Source organism: Aythya marila (assembly GCF_965140915.1).
Source record: "Aythya marila genome assembly, chromosome: 1".
Lineage (NCBI taxonomy): Eukaryota > Metazoa > Chordata > Aves > Anseriformes > Anatidae > Aythya > Aythya marila.
The window spans coordinates 74189833-74212942 of NC_139042.1; the positions used below are offsets into that span (position 1 = coordinate 74189833).

General features: G+C 33.3%; 1 protein-coding gene across 2 annotated transcripts in view; it reads right to left on the minus strand.

Moving 5' to 3' along the window:
• Nucleotides 1–21179, minus strand: part of NLGN4X (neuroligin 4 X-linked) — a gene marked incomplete at its 5' end in the record, with an annotated part of 125026 nt that extends 103847 nt beyond the window's left edge. For both annotated transcript variants that reach the window (XM_082752016.1, XM_082752015.1), the window contains one exon: nt 20708–21179. In XM_082752016.1, the coding sequence (XP_082608142.1) occupies nt 20708–21179 (472 nt within the window). The remainder of the gene's footprint in view (nt 1–20707) is intronic.
• Nucleotides 21180–23110: the final 1931 nt, after the last annotated feature.

Consider the following 23110-nt stretch of genomic DNA (forward strand, 5'->3'; position numbering starts at 1 on the left):
TAAAAGTAGGTTCTAAGATATTATGAAAACCTTTCTGTAGTTCTTTTTGTTTGTTTGTTTGTTTGTTTGTTTGCTTTTCTTATCATACCAGGTAGTAATGTTTTGCTCACATAGTTTTGCATTGCTGGGCCACATGAGAGCTGCTGACAGCAAAAACAAACAAACAAACAAACAAAACATAGAATAATAGAATATCCTGAGTTGGAAGGGACCCACAAGGATCACTGGGTACAACTCCTGTCTCTGCATAGGCCCATCCCAGAATCAGACCACATATCTCAGTGTTGTCCAAATTGTTCGATTCCAGAAGGCTTAGCGTTGTGCCCTATGGAGCCTGTTCCAGTGCCTGACCATTCTCTCAGTGAAGAACATTCTCCTAACATAAACCTCCCAGCACTTCATGCTGTTTCTTTGGGTCCTACAGGTCATCAGAGAGGAGACCAGCATTTCCCTCTCCACTCCCCTTTCTGAAAAAGCTGCACACCACTGTAAGGTCTTCCCTCATAGTCCTCTTCTCTAGGCTGAATAAACTAAGTAACATTGGCTGCTCCTCATAAGTCTTCCCCTATAGACCCTTCACTGTCTTTGTAGCCCTTCTTTGGATGCAAAGAGTTTCATATTCTTCTTATACTGTGACACCCAATACTGCACACACTATTTGAGGTGAGGCCACACCAGTGCAAAGTACAGAGGAACAATCACATCCCTCAGTCAGCTAGCAATGTTGTGCTTGATGCACCCCAGGATACAGTTGGCCCTTTTGTTTGCCAGGGCTTACTATTGACTCACATTCAACTTGCTGTCAACCAAAACCCCAAGATTCCTTTCCCAGGGACAGCTCTCCATTTTCTTGTTGCTCACTGTGGACAAACATGCAGGAGTGCCCTGTCCTGCATGCAATATCCAGCACTGTTTAAAATTCATGTGGTTTGTGATTGCCCAGCTCTTTAATTTGTCAACATCTTTCTGCAAAAATCTTGAAGGAGTCAACAGCTCTTCCTAATTTAGTGTTGTCTGCAAACATACTTAGTATGTATTTGAGTCTTGCTTCCAGATCATTTATAAAAACATTAAAGACAACTGGCCTATTGATTAGTCAAGAGCCTGATGCAACCCTGTTTACTCTAAGTCTTTGAGACTGAGCCATCAGCCAAGAGTTCACACATCATATTAAGTATTTTTCTAGCTCTATGATGAAAATTTTGTCCAGAAAGAGAGTATCAAGAGAAAGAGAGAAAGAGTATCAAAAGCTTTGCTGAAATCCAAAAAGATTACATCAATTGGCTTCCACTGGTCAGCTAGGTGGGTTGACCTTTTCATAAAAGAATATTAAAGACTTTCCCCTTCTGAATACATGTTAGCTATGAATAATGACTGTGTTGTTTCTCTAGTGTTTTTCAATAACACACAGAATTATCTTCTCCATGATTTTACCAGGTGTACTGGGTCTGGCTGGAATGTTAACTTTCCCTGCAGCAGCCCATACAGTGCTGTGCCCTGCACTTCTAGCTGGAACAGCAGTGTTATCACACCAGTGTTGTGTCTACTGCTGAGCAGTGCTGGCACAGCATTGGGCCTCTCTCTAACCCTCCTAGAGGGTGGGCAAAAAGCGAGAAGAGAAACATCACCAGGGCAGCTGACCTAAACCAACCAAAGGGATATTCCATACCATATGATGTCACACTGAGCAATAAAAGGTGGAAACAGGAAGAAGAGGGGAGGGGTGGGCTCATTGTGAAAACGTCAGTCCTCCTCCCGAACACCAGCTATGTGTGCTGAGGCCCTGCTTCAAGGACTTGGTCAAGCATTGCTCATATGTGGAAAGTAAAGAGTAATTTCTTTCTGCTGCACTTCCACATAGCCTTCATTTGTTTTATTTGTTTGTTTTCCTCCTTTTTTTTTTTTCCTTTCCCCCTCCCTTTTCCCCTTTCCTTTTTTTTTCCCTTTAGTTAAATTATTTCATAATAATCTTTCTTTAATTATTATTATTATTTCCCTTTAATTAAATTATCCTTATCTCAACCCATGAGTTGCTCTTTGTTTTACTTCTTCCCCTCCTCATCTAAGGAGGGGGAGTGAGAAAGCGGTTGTGGTGTTTAGCTGCCCAGCACGGTAAAACCACCACACTAGACACTGAAGAGAGACTGACAGCCCTGTAATTACCAAGGTCTGCTTTCTTGCCCTATGGGATAACATTTGCCAGCTTCCAGTCAATGGGGACTCTCCAGATTCCCAGAACCACTGAAAAATAATTGAGAGAGGTCTCGTGATGGCATCAGCCAGTTATTTGAGCACCCTGGGATAAATCCCATCAGTTCCATCAGGCCTTTATATGTATTCACTTGGAACAATAAATCCTCTTGGAACAATAAATCCAGCACAACTTCAGGGTTGCCTTGGAGTCTGTCACTCCTGCAGTCATGGTCCTCCAGGGTCCTCCAGCGGTCCCAGGGCCAATCATCAGTGTTGAAGACAGAGGGAAAGAAGGCATTAAATGTCTCTGCTTTGAGTATGTGCCTATATTTGAGGTAACCATCCTCATCAATTAACAGACCAGTGTTATCTCTCGTCCTCCTTTTGCTGTTAACATATTTTTAAAAGCCCTCTTTATTGTTCCTCACAGTACTGGCCAACTTTAACTTTGAGCTTTGAAACTTGACAAATTTTCTCTCTACAATGGCAAACAGCATCTCCAAAGTCCTCCTATGTGACTTGACCTTGTTTCCACTGGCCGTTCACTTTCTTTGTTGACCTAAACTCTACAATAAGATCCATACAGCCTTCTGTCCTGGGTACTTGACTTCTGACATTTTTGATTTGCCTGTTTCTGTTCTCTTAAGAAGTGATACTTAAAAAGTGACCAGCACTGATGAACCCAAATATCTTCAAAAGCAAAATCCCAGGGAACCTTACTAACTAGTTCCTTGGGCAGCCTGAAGTCTGCTATCCCCATACCCAGGGATTAAAATTCGCTATTCTCAAATCCAGGATTGAAAACAATATTATCCATGCAATGTAATGGTGAAAATGTATTAAATATTCGTGTTAGGATGGAGTAAACCATAGAATTTTCACAATTAAATTTTCCAGGGATGAAAGAATGCCTTACTGTTTTAGTGGAAAGAAAAGGAAAGAAGATTGAATAAGATATCCAATGATCCAATGAGAATTGAGTGCATTGAATTTTTCTTGCATTCCCAGAAAGGTGTAAATAAGGAAATCAATTTTGATGAAAGTGTCAAGACAGGGAGGAAAAACAAACAAACAAACAAACAAAAAAAAAGAGAGAACTTGAAGAAAGTGACAGAGTCAAAGGAGGTTAAAAGGAACATAAATTGATTTTAGCTGTTTTTGTAACTGATAGGCTTTATACTGAAGTATCACTTCTATTTCTTCAAAATAAACTTCTTGATGTAGCTTCATTTTCCATACTCAGAATGCGAAATAAGTAAGTATTCATGGAAGAAGGAGTTAGAAACCCTAACTCTCCTTCCTCCAACAGCACATTAGCAAAGTTTTCTATGATGCTGTCTAGAGCAACAATCATTCAACTCTTATGTCCTCTAAATAGAAATGGATAAGAAAAAAATCACTCTAAAATTGTGATAACCTTATTTCATAGTGATTGAAGTACTTTCGTCTTAAGAATGTGTGGGTTCATGCTCCCTTAGCAGAGAAAACAGACTGCCTGCCATACTCTTGATAAATGCCTTAAATGCCCATAATGAATACAAGAGTCTCCATTTCTCTTCTGCCCTCTTTTACTTGCATCCATCCCAGAAGACACTCTTAAAAGTTTAAGAATATTTGAGAAAATTGAGAATATTGAGAAAAAATATTTATATACAAATACAGTGAAATGAGAAGTTCACTAAAAATGACAGGAAAAAAAAACAACAAAACAAACAAAATTACACAAAAACTTTCCTAATGGCCGTCTAAATTGTCATACAACTTGGAGACTTTGCAGTTGGAGACTTGCAGGCTTTGAGGTAGTTTGTTAATTTAAAAGGTTTACATCTATTTATTGCTAATGGATGTGCTATGCTGACAGCTCTAAAGAAAAAAATATTCCTTTTATCTACAAGATTGGTGCAGAAAAAAAAAAAATAGATATATGTGTATATATATAAGTATGACTGTATGGAGTCAGATCAAAGATTCATGTACCCCTGAATATGACTATGATCAACGAAAGTGGAGCTAGTTTCTTGTAGTGAAGATATCCGTAAGAGTAAAATCACATCTATATTTTACTTCAGAATACCTGCTTCCAGTTTCTTATATGCCTGTCCTAGAAGAAACAGGTGAAAGAAATTAACTAATAATTACTAAGATAGCTAATGCTAACTAATGATGTTATCAATCTTGTAAGGTCATAATTTTGTGCTTCTTTAGCAGCTTAGTGAAATCTTAAGTACATGGGCTGATACAGAAATCTCTAGTGAATACAATGCTGTAATCATGGAATGGGTAAATACACAATTAAAATTGATACAGATGAAAAAAAAATCTTTTTGTTGGTGTTGTTTGTTTATTTTAAGGGAACATCCATCTGGATCGTTAGAAACAATAAAGAAAAGGAAGAACAGATAGTTAGATGGCCACTGTGTGCAATAAAATACAGCAATACTATTTTTAGATACACTTACCAGACACACTGGAAAAGAAATTAGTGATCTGGGGAAAGAGAAGTCCATGAGATAGCAAAGAAGTAACAAAATAAATTCTTAAAATTTAAGAACTACCAACATATCTGTAACAAAATTTGTGTAACGTATTAATGAAGTAAATCAAACAAATAAGAAAAAAGAAACAACTAAGAATACATCTTTGCATCTTTACATATAATATGTATGAATATGGTAACTGAAGAAGAATGAGAATGAAAAATTCAAGAGACAGAATGCACAAGATGTTCCAGAATGCACTAAAACATGAGAAGTTTCTAATTATCCAGGTACAAATGCTCATTAATAACTGCAAAGTTAATCTATTTAAATGCAATGGAAATAGATTGCCTTAAGCTACTCAAATTTCCTGATTCAGAGTAGTCATGATCTTCCCTGAGATGGAAATCCCTCATTAGCCCTTAAAATGGCTAATGCCATAAAGTTGCACCCCTAACTAAAATATTTTAATTCAGGTTACTAAAGTATGGATTAGATTAGGGAAAAGTAATATATTTTTAAATTAACATATATACTTGGATATATTAGAAATTAAGAGTTTTTTAATGCAAGAACTCTTCACCAGTTTAACTGCTCTTGAACTGAATACTTTCAATCTAATACAAAGCATTGCTCGGACCTCATTTCCACTTATTGGAATATACTTAATCTTTTAAAATATTATGTAAATTCTCTTTACAAGTCAATGTCAGCCTACCATATAGTCATTTGCAGACTACAAAACTAGTATCTGTACCTGCAGAAACCTAAGACAACATCCCAATATCAAAGCGTAGATCAAGACTTTTCTAGAAAACAAGAATATACTTATGAATAAATAAAGGACTGGTTTTGGCCTATATTGAAAGATGAAAAAGAACTATCAAATATGACTGAATAAATGTCCAAATGACAAAATAAAAAGACAAATGTTTAGAGAAGTAACTTATTTGTAAATAAAGCTGAAGATAGATATAATTAACAGCTAAGAAATAGTTAAAATGCTGTTCTATTAAAAACAATAACAACAGCAAAAAAAAAAAAAAAGTGGGAAAGGTTGTAATGAAAAGTGTGCATCTCATCACAACCTTTCTAAACCATTTATCCTTTGGTATCTGTATTATTCTTTCTGGAAATATGTAGATTTTCTTTAAAAGCCTTTCTCACCAGACGGCTGAAATGATGTGCTCCACATTCTCTTTGGCCTGTTATGAATTTGGGCGAGGCCTTCCCAATGAAGAATGCGGATGTCCCTTCCCTGAAAGTGTTTAATGACAAGTTGGATGGAGCTTTGAGCAAGCTGGTCTGGTGGAATGTGTCCCTGCCCATGGCGGGGTGGGAGGGGTGAGGAGGAGGAGGTCGGGAACTAGATAATCTTAGGTTCCTTCTAAACCATTCTATGATTCTATGACTGTAAAAATTACTGAAGTTTTTGTATGTCGCTGCTGCTTCCTCCTTCAACAATTATGCTGGCAAGTCAGTCCTGCCCCATGAGGTCCAAACTAGAGAAATGTATTGTGTGGGCATTTGCTAAGTGTTAGTAGTTCCCAACATTGCTAAAGTTTTGGATTGTTCCCAAACATGCCCAGCTTCTTCCATCTCTATGCCTAAATACATGTATTTAACGTGGACACACTTTGTGACTTGTCTTCTATCAGATATTACTTCCATGGGAGCTCTGAGAGGAGACTGGACAAGATCTGATCTACCATCTACTGAACTGAAGAAAAGAAAATGGAGTGCTTAAATTATATCTAACAGAGCATATAACTGCCCCCTCCTAGCTCTCCCCCCACCCCCAAATAAAATAAAATAAAATAAAATTAATAATGTCTGCACTCAAATATTTCTTTTCAGAAGAAAAGAGAGGTCATCCAGCTTTCTTAAAGTAATTTCCTCCAATCTATACCACTAACAACCCTGTTCATAAAATAAAGAAACGCTTTGTTTTTCTTTATTAATTTCTTAAGCCAATAGCCTTACCTATGGAATATGACATTACAGAAAAAAATGTGGAGTTTGTCTTTAGCTTCCTTACATGATGTTATCTTTGATACCCTATCACACAGTAAGGAGGAAAGAAGAGTAATGAGAATTATCTGAGTATATCTTTGCATGAAATAGCCAACAAATACAAAAGTAACTTTCAAAGAAATCAGTCAAATATGTCAGTGATTTTTCATTCTTCATGAAAAAAATCACAAGATCACACAAACTTTCTGGGTTATAGGCAAGCCAACACATTTTTGGAAAACTGTAAATAAGGATCTTAACACTATTTCTTCATAAACTTTAAAAATGATCGTAGGCTAAATGAGTGACATCATCTGACTTCACCGCTGATAAGCATATAGGGTGGTAAACCTTGCTCTATTGCTCTGTTTCACCTGAAGTTCATATTATTTTCAAAAGCAATGACTACAATTATTTATATGTCATCTTAATTACTAGATCCAACATGTTTAAATTACCAAGGTGTGAACCATTACCATTACAACTCAGATGAGATATAGGATGAATTCATGGGATGTATACCTTAAACTCACAACAATCATAAAATAAAATGCTTTAGCTTAAATATCATTAATACTTTTTATATTTTGACTACAAGTCAGCATATTTATAGAATGTGCACATAACTCATGTAGCTGTTTCTTATACTGCAGTTGACTACTCTTAGCTCTTTTCTGCCATTCTAGATCGTGGAGAAGATGGAACAATGTACCTGTCAGTAGAAAGGAAACACAACCACCATGGAAACATTTCAGATTTGAAATCAAATTAAAGTCACAGTCAAGGTTGCAGCTAACTGATAATAAAGCAAATTAGGGACTACATGACCAAATTATTATTATTTTAAATTTATTTATTATTAGTAAAGAACTGGGAACAGGGAGAGGTGTGACTGCCTCTTGGGTTATCTCAACAAAATCATTTTCTAGTTCTGCAAAAAGGAAATGTGATGCATGCAAAAAGAACATAGTGTCTTTGAAGAATTAAGCTCTGGGGAGAAGTGACAAAGTGGGAAAGGGAGAAAGTGAGAAAGGGAGATGTTGATTGCTCCCAGTGACATTTGCTTAACAACCACAAGAAAATGAAAATGGTCAACACAGGTTAAAGCCTTAGATCTACACTGTCTTAGCTCACTGCAAAGGGCACTAAACAAGTTTTGTGCTTAAAAAAAATCATTTGGAATTCCAAAAGTGATGGACCAATGTACAAGTATTAGATCTTATTAGATCTTATTAGATCCAGTCTCAGGAGAATGTTTATAGGTCATGAGAAATATGCATTTCAGAACGGTCTGCAATAATTACACCAGCTAATGATTAGAGCCACCTGGTCAGTCTGTTAGAGCAAACACTTTATATTGTACTCAGGAGTAATTTCTTTATTAGTTGAAAGACAGTAAAGAAAATTAAAAGACTGATAAAAATTTTCCAAACCATTATGTTGAATAAGCATGCAAACGGCATACTTTCTTCCAAAATCAATTTCTGACTACTTAATTTTATTATATGCTTTGCTGTCATTCATGCTTTTGATAAGCTTTGTGAAGCTATTAACTATACAACACACGTTAATAACAACTTTTCTTTCATTCATCATTAAGCTAACTGACCTCTTCTGACTTTAAATACATGGCATCTTATATACCGTTTCCAACCACAAAGTTTTCCCCCATTTTTCAATATCTAAATGATATATAATAATATAATATAATAATATTTAGTCAAGTATATATATATATATATATATATATATATAGACATGCTATAGGAAATAAGACTATATATATATATATATATATATAGTCTTATATATATATATAGTCTTATTTCCTATAGCATGTCTTCTATCTCTTGGAAAAAGAAAAAAAAAAAAAAACACAAACAAACAAACAAACAAGGAAAACAACTTTCTTTGTGAACACTGAAAGCAAAGGATTACATGTAAATGTTGATAGCAAGCTTACACTCCTCTACTGATTTTTATTCTTTTTTTAAAATCATCATGGTATAATGGTGGTAAAGTCTTTTTACCACCCAGAGACATATCAGAAAAAGCCATTTTGATCCTCATTTTCTAAACGGGCAACCAAGGCACAAAGGCAGATTGTCTATCTATAATTTCATGGGATAGCTGTAAGAAATACTCTCAGTTCCCCTCAGACTTTACAAAATCTGTCTAATGCATTGATTAGAAAACCTATCTTGTAAAGTTCTCACCTGTTGAGATTACTCACACCAACAAGTATAGAAATAATCTTTCTACATATCCCAAATCATATCACTTCAGACAGAAATCAAATTTTCTGAATTCCTGACAACTCATATTTTATGGGTCATTACCTAGGAAAAAAATCAGTATCGACAACGTTCCTGTAACAGCCTAACTTAATTATTTATTACTTAATTAACTGTTACTATTACTAATTTATTACTAAATTATTTATTACTTGTATATAGGGAAGAAAAAAAAAAAATGAAGAGAAATTAGAAGCCTAAGGAATATATTTATATTTATATTTATATTTATAATTTATTTATTTATTTATTTATTTATTTTTCTGGGAGAAATTAAGCAAATATGACAAAATACTCTCCCAGTTCTTCTCAAAAAAAAAAAAAAAAAAAAAAAAGTTTCACAAAAAATGTTGCCTTAGGCAAACAAGACTTTAAGATAAAATATTATAAAATAAATTGAAATAAAACACATCTTAAGAAATAAATAAAAAAAAAAATCTAAGTAAACATGGTGCAGTGGAAGCACATAGCGAAATCTGCAGATGTAAAAGATGACTAAAATCATCTCAGTCAAACCCTGTAAAATACAATACATTTGGTAGGGAAAATGAATAATTAAAAGAATGAAAATTCAGGTACTTTTGCTTCACCCCTGTGTATTTAGAAATTAAGTTGTTATGAGCCTCTACATAAAATGGAGCAGGTAAATTACAAGTTATGTACGGTACCACCTAATATTTACATAAGAAACATAAAAGTGACAAAACAGCCAAGAAACTAGCTTATTTGTGGTAAAATATCACATATAGAAATAATTCAGTAAGAGCTTCAGGGTGAAAAAATCCTTTAAAATAAACCCACTTATAGTGCAGAAAAAAAAAAAAAAAAAAAAGGAAATGGGAGGTAGAGAGAACCAAAACCAAAAGCTACATATTTAGATTTTTTAAAAAGTAAGTTGATAATCACAATACTAAAGCCATCCTGATTATTATTCATGTTAACATAATTAGTATTATTAGGAAAACAAGTAAGGTAAAAGAGCATACATTTAGAAGTGTGATAATCTATTAGGAAACAACATGTGTGGCAGCAACACTCACAAGAGGCATAAATTATTTCATAATATTTCTAAAGATTGATATATGCTAGTATCTTTTACGCTTATCATTACTTACTAACCTCTTCAATTATGTAAATGTAAGAGAAAATTATCTTAAGTATTACAGGCCATATTTTCAAAGGTGCAAAAAGATTAAATGACTGCTTGAATTGTCAATTGACTGCAAGATGGGTATTACATGATGGAGATCTTTCGCTATTTTCCTAGATACATTTTTAAGGCAACTGGATACATTTAGAGAACTGATGCTTGTAATACCTGAATATTATCCCTGCCTCAAGTCTTGCAATATCCCAAATATTTGTTGGGCACATTCATACAATGGGATGTGGGACAAACATTTCATGATGACAAATAAGTTGTGAGCAAGAGTTGCTTCAATAAAAATGAAAAATGAAATAGAAACAAACCAAACCCAAACCAACAAAACCATAAGAACTAAATTAAAGAAAATTCCAATGTACAACCACAGACCTCATGAGATCCTCGTAGTTTCCTGCAATACAAATGCAGACCACTAAGCATAGTGTGTCTCTGAAGGAATGCAGTACAGAGGGATTAAGATGTGAAAGAAAAGCAGGCTCCCTCGTACAAATGTTTCATTCACACCCACTAAATAGTTCTTTTTCTGATCCACCTATTTGGTAGCTGTCTCCTTTCCAAAAATTACTTAAGACACCTTACTCGTGTTTTCTCAGATTTTGCTTCTTTTAGCTTCTTTTGCTTCTAACTTTAGTAAAACAAGAGAAAAAGATCTGGATAGCACTTTTTGTGGAAATTGAAATTGAGGCTATACCTTGTGTACATAAGACATTCACTTGTAATGTGAGCAAAGAGACCATGACAGAACTCAGTAACAACAAGAAGTTACAACAAATAGTGAGACTGAAGAAAGAGAAAAGAAATGCAGTTTGAAAATCCCTTAGTGGGTTACTGTGAAAATGGTTAAAAACAACAACAAAAACAAGAAAACAAAACAACAACAAAACCAGATACAGTTAAGAATAAAAATTTACCTATTCAATTCATATACCATATTTTTGTTCTGGGAATAGGACTGAAGGTATTATAAATAATCCCTTGTTAATGAAAATAAGGAATAAGCCATCCATGGTGGATTGTTAGATTTTTTTATTTTTTATTTTTTAGTTCGTATTACTGCATTTATTTGTATTCAGTTCTTTCTTCTATCTGTTTTTATTCAAATAATCCCACTAAGAGACTGTCATACTAAGCTGTTCTTTTTTGTACAACATTTCTGTCATTTTCTTTGACTTAAATATATTTTGAGGTAATTGTTAGTGACTAAGCATAATAATTATGCCATATGCATGGTTTTAGATGCCATCATAGTAAACATCTGATGTGATCCAACTCCCACAGACACACCTAGTCATCAATTACTACATCAGTTACTAAATAGGTACTACTCTTGTACCTATTCTCTAAAGGCAGCACAAGAACCCTCACCTTACCTACAAGGTAAGGTAGAAAGAGTCCTGATGAGAAAAGCATCTCAAATCAGCAAGAACACTAATGTACCAGTCATTTTAAAGGACCTACATTATGTCTGGAAGGGTATTTTGGAGGGGAAACCCTTATTTTTGCAATTTGGCATGCATTTTGCATGACTTAATATAACTTAACTCCAGTAAGAATACAGTGAAAACTAATTTCTCTATATTATTAGTGAGGCAGAAGCTTAGGCATGTTTAACATTCTTTGCCTTGGTGAAATAAGAGGGTGCAAAATGCTTTGGTGTTTTGCATATTAAAAAAAAAAAAAAAAAAAAAAAAGAAAATGGAGAGTCAATGGCATTCATTGACAAATATCTGACTCTGTCTAAATCAAGTCTATAAATTAGGAGTACAAAATGATTCCTTTTTTATTAAAATATTGCTGCCAACTCACCATAACTTAACAGAACTATTTTTTTTTCTACTTTAGAATCAATTCTGCTATTCAGTAAGTTTAAAATCAAGTAGTGTCATTTGCTATTTGGTTTAACTGGTATATTCTCAGTATGCTTCTCATTTAAAACATCATTTAATTTAAAAAATAAAAATAAAAAGTTTGCTGTAAATTTGTAAGCGTGAGTGCATGTTTTGATTGTATAGGTTTTATTTCGTACATAAATTCCTCACTCCACAAAAATAGAACCAACACTCACAGTGTTATTAATTTTCAGGTTTGCAAAGGTACACAGGATCCCTTGTGATCTACTTTAGGGGCATTAACCAGAACCTGTCTGCATGTTTTTTTTTCTACTGTATTCACCAGCACCATTTGCAAAGCTCTTAAAAAATGAGTTTGCTGGAAACTTGTGCTCCCTCTGCTGGATAAATAAAGCAAGAATAGCAAATGAAAGCAGAACCAGTGCAATAGTATTGCAAATGAAGAATTAACTGCTTAACATCTTCAAGCCACTCTAAGAATCTAATTATCTTTTATGTGGTATTTTAAGTTATTTGTAAAAGGATAAAATTTACATTTTTGAATTGGGCTTTCATTTGCCTAACTGAATATTTACTAAATCAGACAATGCATCCAGGATTTCCAGCTATGATGGCTTGTAAACATTACAAGTGATTATCAGACATTCATTTGAGTCGGCATAAAGTAATTTCTCTCCATTGTATTAAATATTTCATGCCCTGTCAATTAAAAATCTATTTAACAACAACCCAGAGATAATAACTAGTTTGGAACAAGACACCAGAAATCCTATTTTTGACTAAAATTCCCTATATATAGTGCATGAAGTTGGCTTACCATTGCCAATAAATTTATTCTTCACTAGACATTTGCCTACAGCAAGAACTTTAAAAGATAAATTTTCCTTTTATTATAACATTTCTATAATGGATTTTTAACAGATCAGCACCAGCAGATAGCTGTAAGCATTAGTTCATGTTCATAATTATTTCTTATCGCTTGTCTCTTTGTGCAACAGAAGAGCAAGAGCAATCTCCACACTAAAAAAAAAAAAAAAAAAAAAAAAAAAAGCCCTAAATATTAAGAAAACAAATACATCCATATTCCCTCAGATGATGATAATATCACAAACACAAATTAAATATATTTTTTGTTTTGTTTTGTTTTGTCCTCTATTTGGCTAAAAATTAATGCATTTTCATCACAAAATGTGAACATTTAATTCCTTATCTGGCATTTGGAGAATATTATGCTTATCTGGAATTATAAGCAAGAAGCACTGAGGCAAAGAACTGAATGCTGGAGATATTCTTTCACTTTAAAAAAGGATGACAAAACAAAGTACTGTGCAATGTTCAGGAACAATTTTCTTCTTATTATTAATTTATTGATTTATTTTGTAGATAATTAAATATTTATAGAGCAGAAATGAATAGTTGTTTGGTTCACACATTACCCATGACGGCCACATTGTTGTTCTTTATTTTTTTTCTACTTCTCTTCCAGTCTACTTTTAAAAGATTTTTCTTGGAAAATCACTCCAAGACTCTATTATCTCTGAGGGTTATAACAGGTCAGATCCCTGCTAATCAGAAAAAGAATAATTCCTTTAAGTATTTCCACAGATGCAGATTCATGAACTTTGCTAGTTAGTTGAGCTATTCAGCAAATGTCAGTTTTGTCTGAAGCTGCACTTAATGTACTAAGGGAGAGTGAATCAAACCAGAACAAAAAGATACAAATAACTTTCAATAAGTGTGCAGAGCTATGCAACAAAACAAAACAAAACCTGAAACACGATTAATGAGATCATAAAGCCTTATTTTTTCCAGTGTAATTTTATAAGTGGAATGAAATCAAAGCTAGTCAAAATGGTATAATCAAGATGCTACTAACATTAGAGTATTTTTTGTACTATTCATTAAACAGACATCTACCAAGGACCCATGCCATTGCTTGTAGAAGAGAAACTCTCAGTTTTAGATGTCAGGTTGTTATGTGTTTTGGAAGAAAGCAAGAAGACACACAGTAGATAGGGCCAGCATATATAGGAATGCTTTGCAGGAATGCAGCGGAAAAAGTTATAAAGACAAAACAAACCAACCAAACAAAAAATACTCTAAAAAGACTATTGGGAGTCAATGGACAGAATGTAGTAAAATCGTCTGTCTGATCTGTCTCATGACCCACATGACTAAAGACTGTTGTATTTTTTTCATCACAGAGCCAAATTTCACAGCCTCTACATCTCCAAAGGGGCACTAACATTAATTTCTCTCTGTGGTAGAAGCATTGATTTACAGCATTTTAAAGAACATTCCTTCTCCCCCCACCCCCCCCCATCCAGCAGGTTTTTCAGCATGAGGCAATGATGAGACTCTGGGGAATTCTGCCAAAAGTTCTGTTCAGATTAGATAATGCCATATTGAATCCTGAGCCTTCTTTCTAGGCTTCATTGCATATCAATTCCTGAAAAAGCCATTTGGGTACAATCCTGTAAAGTGCCTGTGGAATGGGCAACTCTTGAAGGGAAGAACAACATTTTGAAATCAGCAACTAAATCTGAGTTTATCTCTAAAGATTTAAGAATTTTATTTCATCTAGATTAGATTCCTGTTCTTTGCTGTCAGAAGGTATTTGTGACTGTTAAAAGCAACAATGTGAAATAAGGGCCTGGATTACCCATAGCTTTATCCTAGTAGGCAGAGGGTAGTGAGACATATGCCTTCTTCTTTCTTGCAGATGATGCAATATTTTTTGATTAAGAAGTGGAGATATGTTGAACCCTTGCAGTGAAAGGTTTGAGGTGTTCTGACACAATGGGAACTCTATCTTTCTAAATGGAGAGAGATTTTCTCTCTGTTGTTAAATTTTGCAGTTCTTTTTGACTGGGATTATATGCAGTAATTCCAACATTAACATTTCATATTATAATTGTTATCTATCGTTAATACCTCTCACTTTGGATAGATACACAAGCTTTTTAAAAAGGGATACCTCTATTTGTGTATAATTTTTGTACTGTATGTCTGAAATATATTTGAGTGACAAGGCAATTTTGATACTCAATATGCAACTTTCCAAAGAAGACAGAGATTGACTGAAAGGTATTGACAGAAACTGTGACAATCTTAAAAATGAAAACAAACCATTGTTATATAATGTTTTGTTGAAGAAAAACATTATTTGTAATACAAAAGTGTTCAAACATTATCCTCCATAAAATAAAATAAAATATACTAAATATATATTAAAAAAATAAATATTTTAAATATAACTAAATACATCAAATAAGAGAAGTAAAACTGTATATTTCTACATCGAGTACACAAATTATAATTGATTTTAATTAAAGATAAAGATATAGATAAAGATTTTCAGGAAGTATCAAAACTACAGAGATGTAAACACTAGATATTAGTTTTTTGATTTCTTCAAGATATTTACATAAAACCTGGATTTGATTTCTTATATAGCACTTACATTTACAAAAGCAGTGAAGAAACAGTAGAAAAATTGCATTTTTGAGATTACCTGATAAATTCCAGATATATCTACTGAAACTTGAAATTATATAAATTCTTGGAGGGTCAAGACTGTAGAAACTTAATAAAAATTACATATATCTTTCATTCTGTTACTATTTTTATATAGGTACCTTTATTCCTCATATTAATAAATAACCCACTGAATAGCTTACTTTTTTTTTTTTTTATGTCATCAAATAGTTGTTAAGCTGACTCATCTTGTTTATTTTTGTCTTTGTCTTTCTCTCCTCTCCCCCCGAAAAAAAAAAAAAAAAAAAAAAAAAAAGATAAATGTTTGAACAGATTTTTATCAATTTAATTTTATAGAGACAATTTTGTTAAAAAAAATATTTTCCAAATTAAACAGATGCTGCAATTCAACAGAAATGATGTGAAGAAGGCTGCAAACATCCAGTTATATACTGAGCAGATATCTGCCTAATAACAAAAAGTGGCATAGCATCCAAGTTATAGAAATCACCTAACACACCTCTTCTTTGTTGGCTTTGATCAAGTTGTTGATTTCTTCATTGCTTATTCAACTAGAAACAGAGTCTAAAGAAGCAAGTACCTTTCCACCACACTACTGCTCAGAGAAGGAATACTGTTGATCTCTTTGCTGACTTTGTTTCTTCCTGGTACCCTACAGTTATACATGTATGCATCACTAATCCTGGAGAGCATTCTCAATTTCTCTATTCTAATCAAAAAATTATGACCTGCCTACTCATCCTTAATATGTATCATTACCTACCACTTTTTGTTGTCACTTTAGCAGTACTTATTGTGATATAAATGATTCAGAATCTCACAGAGTAGTTCTCTGTTCTGCTGAGCAGTTCTCCGAAGATTCCAAATACTTCATGAATCAATCCCTAGTAGATATATGGTGGTTTACGAGCTACCCACTTGTATAAAATGTACCCTTTTCCCATATAACAAAGTAAGTAAAATATATATGTTTGTAAAAAAAAATCATTTTTTGTTTCATTTTCTTGTTTGTTTTGAAGAGAGGTTTTAAACAACAAAAAGATGTTTTAGATTTTTATCTCAATGTGATATTAATACAACTTTTACATTTATCATGAAAGAAATCCAAATTAAAGTTCTTTTAGATATATAGCTTATTAAAGTTCTTTTAAATATATATCTTTTTTCTATATATTTTTTCCCAGTTACGATAGGAGTTAGCAAGCTCCTTCAGCATCCACAGATTCAGTTGATAAAGGCCAGGGATTAAGCACAGCCGATTAACAGTCTGTGTCCTCTTCAATCTAGCATTTCCACTGCAGATAAACCTATATTCAGACTGAAGTTATAATAAACAGGCTGTCCTCAATATCATTTCCCTAGATGACCTCCTCAAAACTGACATTCAAGTATTCTTGTGGAAAATTGCAGTTTAAAGTAACTGGAAAAGCAGAGAATGCAACATACACTCCCCACAAACGGGATATTGTTTATTCAGAAGATCAAGATAAATGTTTAGAAAACAGTTTGGACAGAGTGTTAATTTTACTATATTTCTTTAAATTTCTTTTATTCTTTTAATTTCTTTTCAATTATTATTTTCAATTCCTTATGATAATAGATTAGACTTTTAAAAAATATTTCTTTATTGCTTATTCTTATCTTTAAAATAACCACCTATTTGTTTATACTTGTTATACTTGTTATGAGAAATTGTATTTATTGTTTATACTTATTATGAGAAAACAAATATATCTTGAAGAATTATAGTGGTAGCAAAACTCTTTCAAAGTCAAAGGAAAAAAAAAAATCAAATACCAAAATACTCTACCTAATGAAATATAAAAGCTACCCTACATAAAGTGTCAGTACAAACAATTTTTCAAGTGAATTTCAAGTGAATTTTCAAGTAAAATAATAAAATTCTACATGGACATAATTTTCATAATATTCAGTTAGGTATGTGCTTTAATTTTTACCATAAATAATATTTTTGTTTAAAACGGAAAAAAAATATATATCTAAAAACAAGGATCCTTTTTTTTTTTTTTTTTTAGGAAGATTTTAATATAGAAAATTCTGACAAGTTTTTCAGCCACTGCCATTTGATGTTTGAAATCCAGAACATATGGGTCAGAAAAAAAAAAAAAAGTCAATGACTATTACAGATCTAAATGTTTAATGGACATTTTAATTCCTTTATGTAGATGCTCCAGGTATTTTAAGCAACTATCGAATTTTGTGTTGTTTCATTTCAGTGTGTTTCTTTAAACTGAATCATAATCATTTAGTACACATAACATCTCATTATATAATAATATTATTAATAAAATATTAATAATATATAGTATTAATGATAATAAAATAATAATAAATAATAGTATATAACGTAAATATATAATATATCTTATACATTTATTAATAAGATATATAAATGTAAGATATAATATAAGATATAAATATAAGATATATAAGATATAAATTTATAAAACAATATATAAAATATAAGATTCAAATATATAAATCTTATCTATCCAGTTAAAGGGCCTGGGTTTTACTCTTGTTTCCATTAGTTTATACTGGCAGAATTCTAGTGAAATGATTCTGAAATCAGATGAATTAATGTGTGTGTTTATTCTTCAGTTCATTATTCAAAGCACATGACCAAAATTTGGTTCCCTTTGCCCAAACCACAGAAACAATAAGAAACAGGCCATGTTATGCAGTGCCAAAAAAAAAAAAAAAAAGGAAAAGAAAAAAAGAACAAAGCTACAATTTGGTTATTAATTCCCTAGAACTGGTTTGAAGCAAGCACTGCATGTGGCCATAGTTAATTCATTATAGTAGTTCATCAGTTCTTTTCACTGAAGGTGTTTTTTATCTTTTTTTTTTTTTTTTTTTTTAAGGCATAAAATGATTCAGATTAAGTTTCATAGTCAGAACATTAATTAGTTGGGATGATTCCATTCACCTTTTATTGCAGACATAAAACAGTTTCAAAGCTTTTCTAAATAAATCTATGCTTGAGAAAGAATTGGAATTGTTAATTTAACTCAAAGTCACTCACTTTGAGACTGCTTCAAAAACTAATTTCATGGTCTCTAACAACATAGTTTATTTCTGCCAACTATGACTCATATAATGAAGCATAATGTGTTTAATCAGATTGTATGGACTACAATTTAAGGTTATTTATGTTTACTGTGGTTAGAAGACAGTAACTTAGGAGGTCAGTTCTCCTTAGTTTTCTTTATGAGCAGAAGGTTGCGTATTTTCCTTACTAAAGAGCTACACTGAGCTATAGTTAAGTAGTGATAAAATTTCAGCATACAATTAAAACATCATGTATTCCATATATTCATTTTGAAATTTCTTGTTCTCTGTTGGAGCTGGTTAAAAACACTTGTCATATCACACACGAACAATCTAGCCTTCAGCTCATTACCAACACCAAAACTTTTCTGTCATTTTATTCAACTAAATACTTTTTTTTTTTTCCTGAGAGTGAATATATAAAAGACAATTTATTACCATTATAAGAAGTTATTTTGTATAAACAAAAAATCTAAAATGATGAGAATTTAAGTGGACATAAAGGTGTACAAGAGTGCAATTAATTTTATCAGTCCTTTTTATTTATAAACTAACAGCAAATCTCATTTGCTATTACCCACAATACAAGGAATTTTGTAGGTTCTTAGTCATTCAGCACACAGTATTTCATTATTACCCACATGATATAAAATAAAATATTATTCTAGAAATTTATATATATATTCTTTCCCTTTCTAATTTTCTGCCTTATTTAATGGAAAACAAAAAACAAAAAACTTATTTTTACTAGATTAGAGGAATATATGAATGTAATGACATTGGCCTTTAAAATGACATGAAGTTAGCAGTGAGAACAATTAAATTCTTAACCTTAAATGTTTTCTTAGGACAAACCCACCATAGTGACAAATTAAAAGCTGCAGACAAAATCCACAATATAAAGAATTATGGGAACTATATATGGGAATAACCTAGGAGTGAGGTACAGTGCAATGAAACTAGAAGAGGGAAAGAAACATGTGGCTCCTTCTAGTAAATACATATGCGTGAACAAAACACACATACAGAGCAGCCTACACACACCTTGTCTTTCAGAGTCCTCTGATTTAAGCAGCTTGATAGTATGTGTTTGCAGTGTTCCCAGTATTCCCAAACCTTATCCCTTTATTTTTAGCTTTTAGCTTTTGGCTTCAGTTGATGAGAACTGGAAAAAAAGGTGGTATGTTTAAGGCTTCCAAACAGCTTGGAAATTCTGAGTAAAGAAGCCAATCAAGTCAAAAGGATTACAATAAAGAACAAAATTTGCATATTTAGAGTATGGTTACTGAGAAATAACAATGTCTTAGTTATGCAAATCAAACCCTCAGCTGAAGTGAAGAGATTTGCATATCTGGGAGAAATCTGTCACTTTATGCACCAGTAACTACATTCTAAGTGGCTGAAAGAACTGGCATTCAGCAGAATATTAAATATAATTGTCAGAAGAGTTTTTTATTTCCTTGGGATATAAACTATAATCGTTTGAGGATTGGTGAAAAAAGGTCTTGTTTTCTGTAAGAAGCAATACCATTTTGCACCTCAAAAGATATATCTAGCATGCCAAAATGCTACAATATTTAAGACTGAGATCATGAAAACTTTCAAGGTGTTGTGTGTTGGCATTTGTGTTCATAAGTTAACCATAGGCTCCAAGGTAATAAAGTAAAATAAAGTAAAATAAAATAATTAAAAATAATAATAATAAAAAAGAGGGGGAAGGGAGAATTCTTCTTTAAAATGAGTATGCTGCAGCATTTGTACCATCCATGCAATGAAAAATACAAAGTTACTTCTTGTTAATGTTTATTTCCCTGTTCCTCTCTCCTCTCCTGTGTTCCTCATCTGAACTCAGCTCTAGTTCAGATGTAAGATTTGTAAGATTACACACCCTGCCCTGTGGCACTGGATACACTGGTGTTACACTGTGGCTGCAAATGAAATTGTGGTGTTACACTGATACATGAAGAAGAATTCATGCAAACATGTTCAATCTGTGAAGTATTCTTTATGATGAGTATTCATGGACATGATCCATTTCTACAGATAAAATATGGGGGAAACTGAGCAAGATGATTTAAAGACCTAGCTACTCAACTCATGCAGGAATTGGTGAGTGAGCTGAAGTGTGCTCCTGAGAGTACTTACCATCCTCTGTGGGTACATAGATATTCAAATACAGGCAGTCTTCATTTTGATCTTGAACATATGTCACCACAGTATCCAGATTGGCTGTAAACCAGACTGGCAGCATGTCGTTGAGCAGTGACCTCTCATCCAGGTACTGTGGGCAAACAGCAGCAAACTGTGTGGCATTTCGGACACCCGTCCAAGATGATGGAGGTTCTGGAGGCTGAAATCGCCTTTCTCCAGTTGGAGGAGAGGCATAAGGAACACCCAGATACTGCTCCACTGGACCAAGGATCTCATTGGGCAGAGGTGTTCTTAAACCACGTATTTTGCCATAATTCGTGGTAACCACTGGGTATTGTGCTTGACCATCAATGAGAGTAAATCTTATAGCCAGTGCAGTTATCCATAGGAGGAAGTTAGAATTCAACATGACACACACGGGGGTGAAGATCAAAGGCAGCCATAGAAGTCCCATTGGTTTCGACATCATTTAAATGAACATCAGCAGTGCTCTTTTCTTCCACAACCAGGAGAAAAAGGAGTCAAAGAAAATGAAAATAATAAAATAAAAAAGCAGGCAAAAGTAGATGAAGTGAGGCAAAAGTGTAATCTTGTTCAGGCAGTAAAAAAGCAAAAGCTAATGTGTGCCTCAGTTGACTGACTGTAGACAAATTCCAACATCTGAAGAAGCAAAATAATGTTTGTCCCCAGGGACCATCCCAGACTTGAGTGTTGGCTTACTCCTGGCAACACACAGCTTCTCCTGGCCAGTACAGTGGGGACAGATCGACAGTTACTCCACTTCCCCAGCAAAATGGCTCCTTCCAGTCAAGTCTAGCCCACTCAGTCAGCCTGTAGCCAAAAGAAAGCAAACAGTTAAAATCAACAGACACATTTTATTGGAATAAACCTACATAAAATAAACAAATAAATCAAATTCATTCTTTTTTTATACGGAACGACCCACAAATCTTTTATGAACTTTAGCCACCTTGTTTAGCTATGTGTTTCTGAAGATACACAAGGTAAGAAAACTGAAAATTTTCACAAACTTGTCCAAGGCTATAAAACAAACCAAACACTCTGCTTCTGTATGTACTTCCAAACCAAACCAGAGCCCAAATGTTAATGCTTTTAGGAAAGTTATCCCACATTTAATTGCTTGCTCCAGGGTATTTTCTGCCCTGAATAAACATCTCCTTTTTTAACCACACTTGTATTCCCACAGTAAATGTTCATTAGATGTTTTGCTACATTGGATAATCTCTCTTTGTTGTTATATGACTTCTATATATTATTTTCCACAGGTAAGCCTAATATTCTGTATGATTAACAATTTCCCTCCACATAATTCAGACATTCCAACGAATGTAATAGAATTATCTTAGTTCAAAGCAAATGTGAAAATGGAATTAGTTAAAATTAGATACTATGGCATTGGTTTTCATATTGTCTTTATTTGTACAATTTCTGACAAAAAGGGACAATTGCAACTGAAAAATAAATGTGTAATACGATTGCTCAGAAATCAGATCTTGACCTACACTGTTACAACTATGGAACTTTGCCTTCTTACATGTTCCTAATTTAAATTCTTAGACAGAAGGCAAATCATAAATAAATCATGTTATTTTTTAATGAAATACAAGTTGCATACCATTACAAGAAGCATAAATAACAATACAACACTTCTTAATACTTACATTCTTCTCCCTACCCAAATAAATGGAGGAGTTCCCTTTTAAAACATTTTTCAACTTAAAATCACAAATGGCAATTCCACAGTTTGAAAAATCCTTATTATAGGAAACTAATACTGATACTATACATTTTATGGGATGAACACAAACTATCACATAAGCCATTTTTAAATGTGGACTACCAGGTTCAATTTTCAGTCAGGACTCTGTCTCATGAAAATCAGTTTTCAAAAGCAGAAAATTCCAAGTTAAGTACTTATTGACAGTGATTTCAAATTAAAAACAAAACAAAACAAAACAAAGCAAAAAAACAGATACACAGAGATATTTATGTTGATTCTTTGAGACAAAGACAGGCATCCGTGCAAAAGAAAAACAAAAACTAAATTCTTTCAAAACCTCTGGCATTCTTTAATGACTTTATCTGAGGATATGTACCACAAATGATGTAAAACACCTGAACACTAGAGACCGGAAAAATACCAGCTACGTATTATCACAGAATATCTCGAGTTGGAAGGGACCCACGAGGATCCAACTCCTGGCACCCACAGGTCTACCCAGAAATTCAGATTATGTGACTAAGTGCACAATACAAATGCTTCTTAAACTCTGACAGGCTTGGTGCTGTGACTACGTCCCTGGGGAGCCTGTTCCAGTGCATGACAACCCTCTCAGTGAAGGATCTCTTCCTGATCTCCAGCCTGAACTTCCCTTG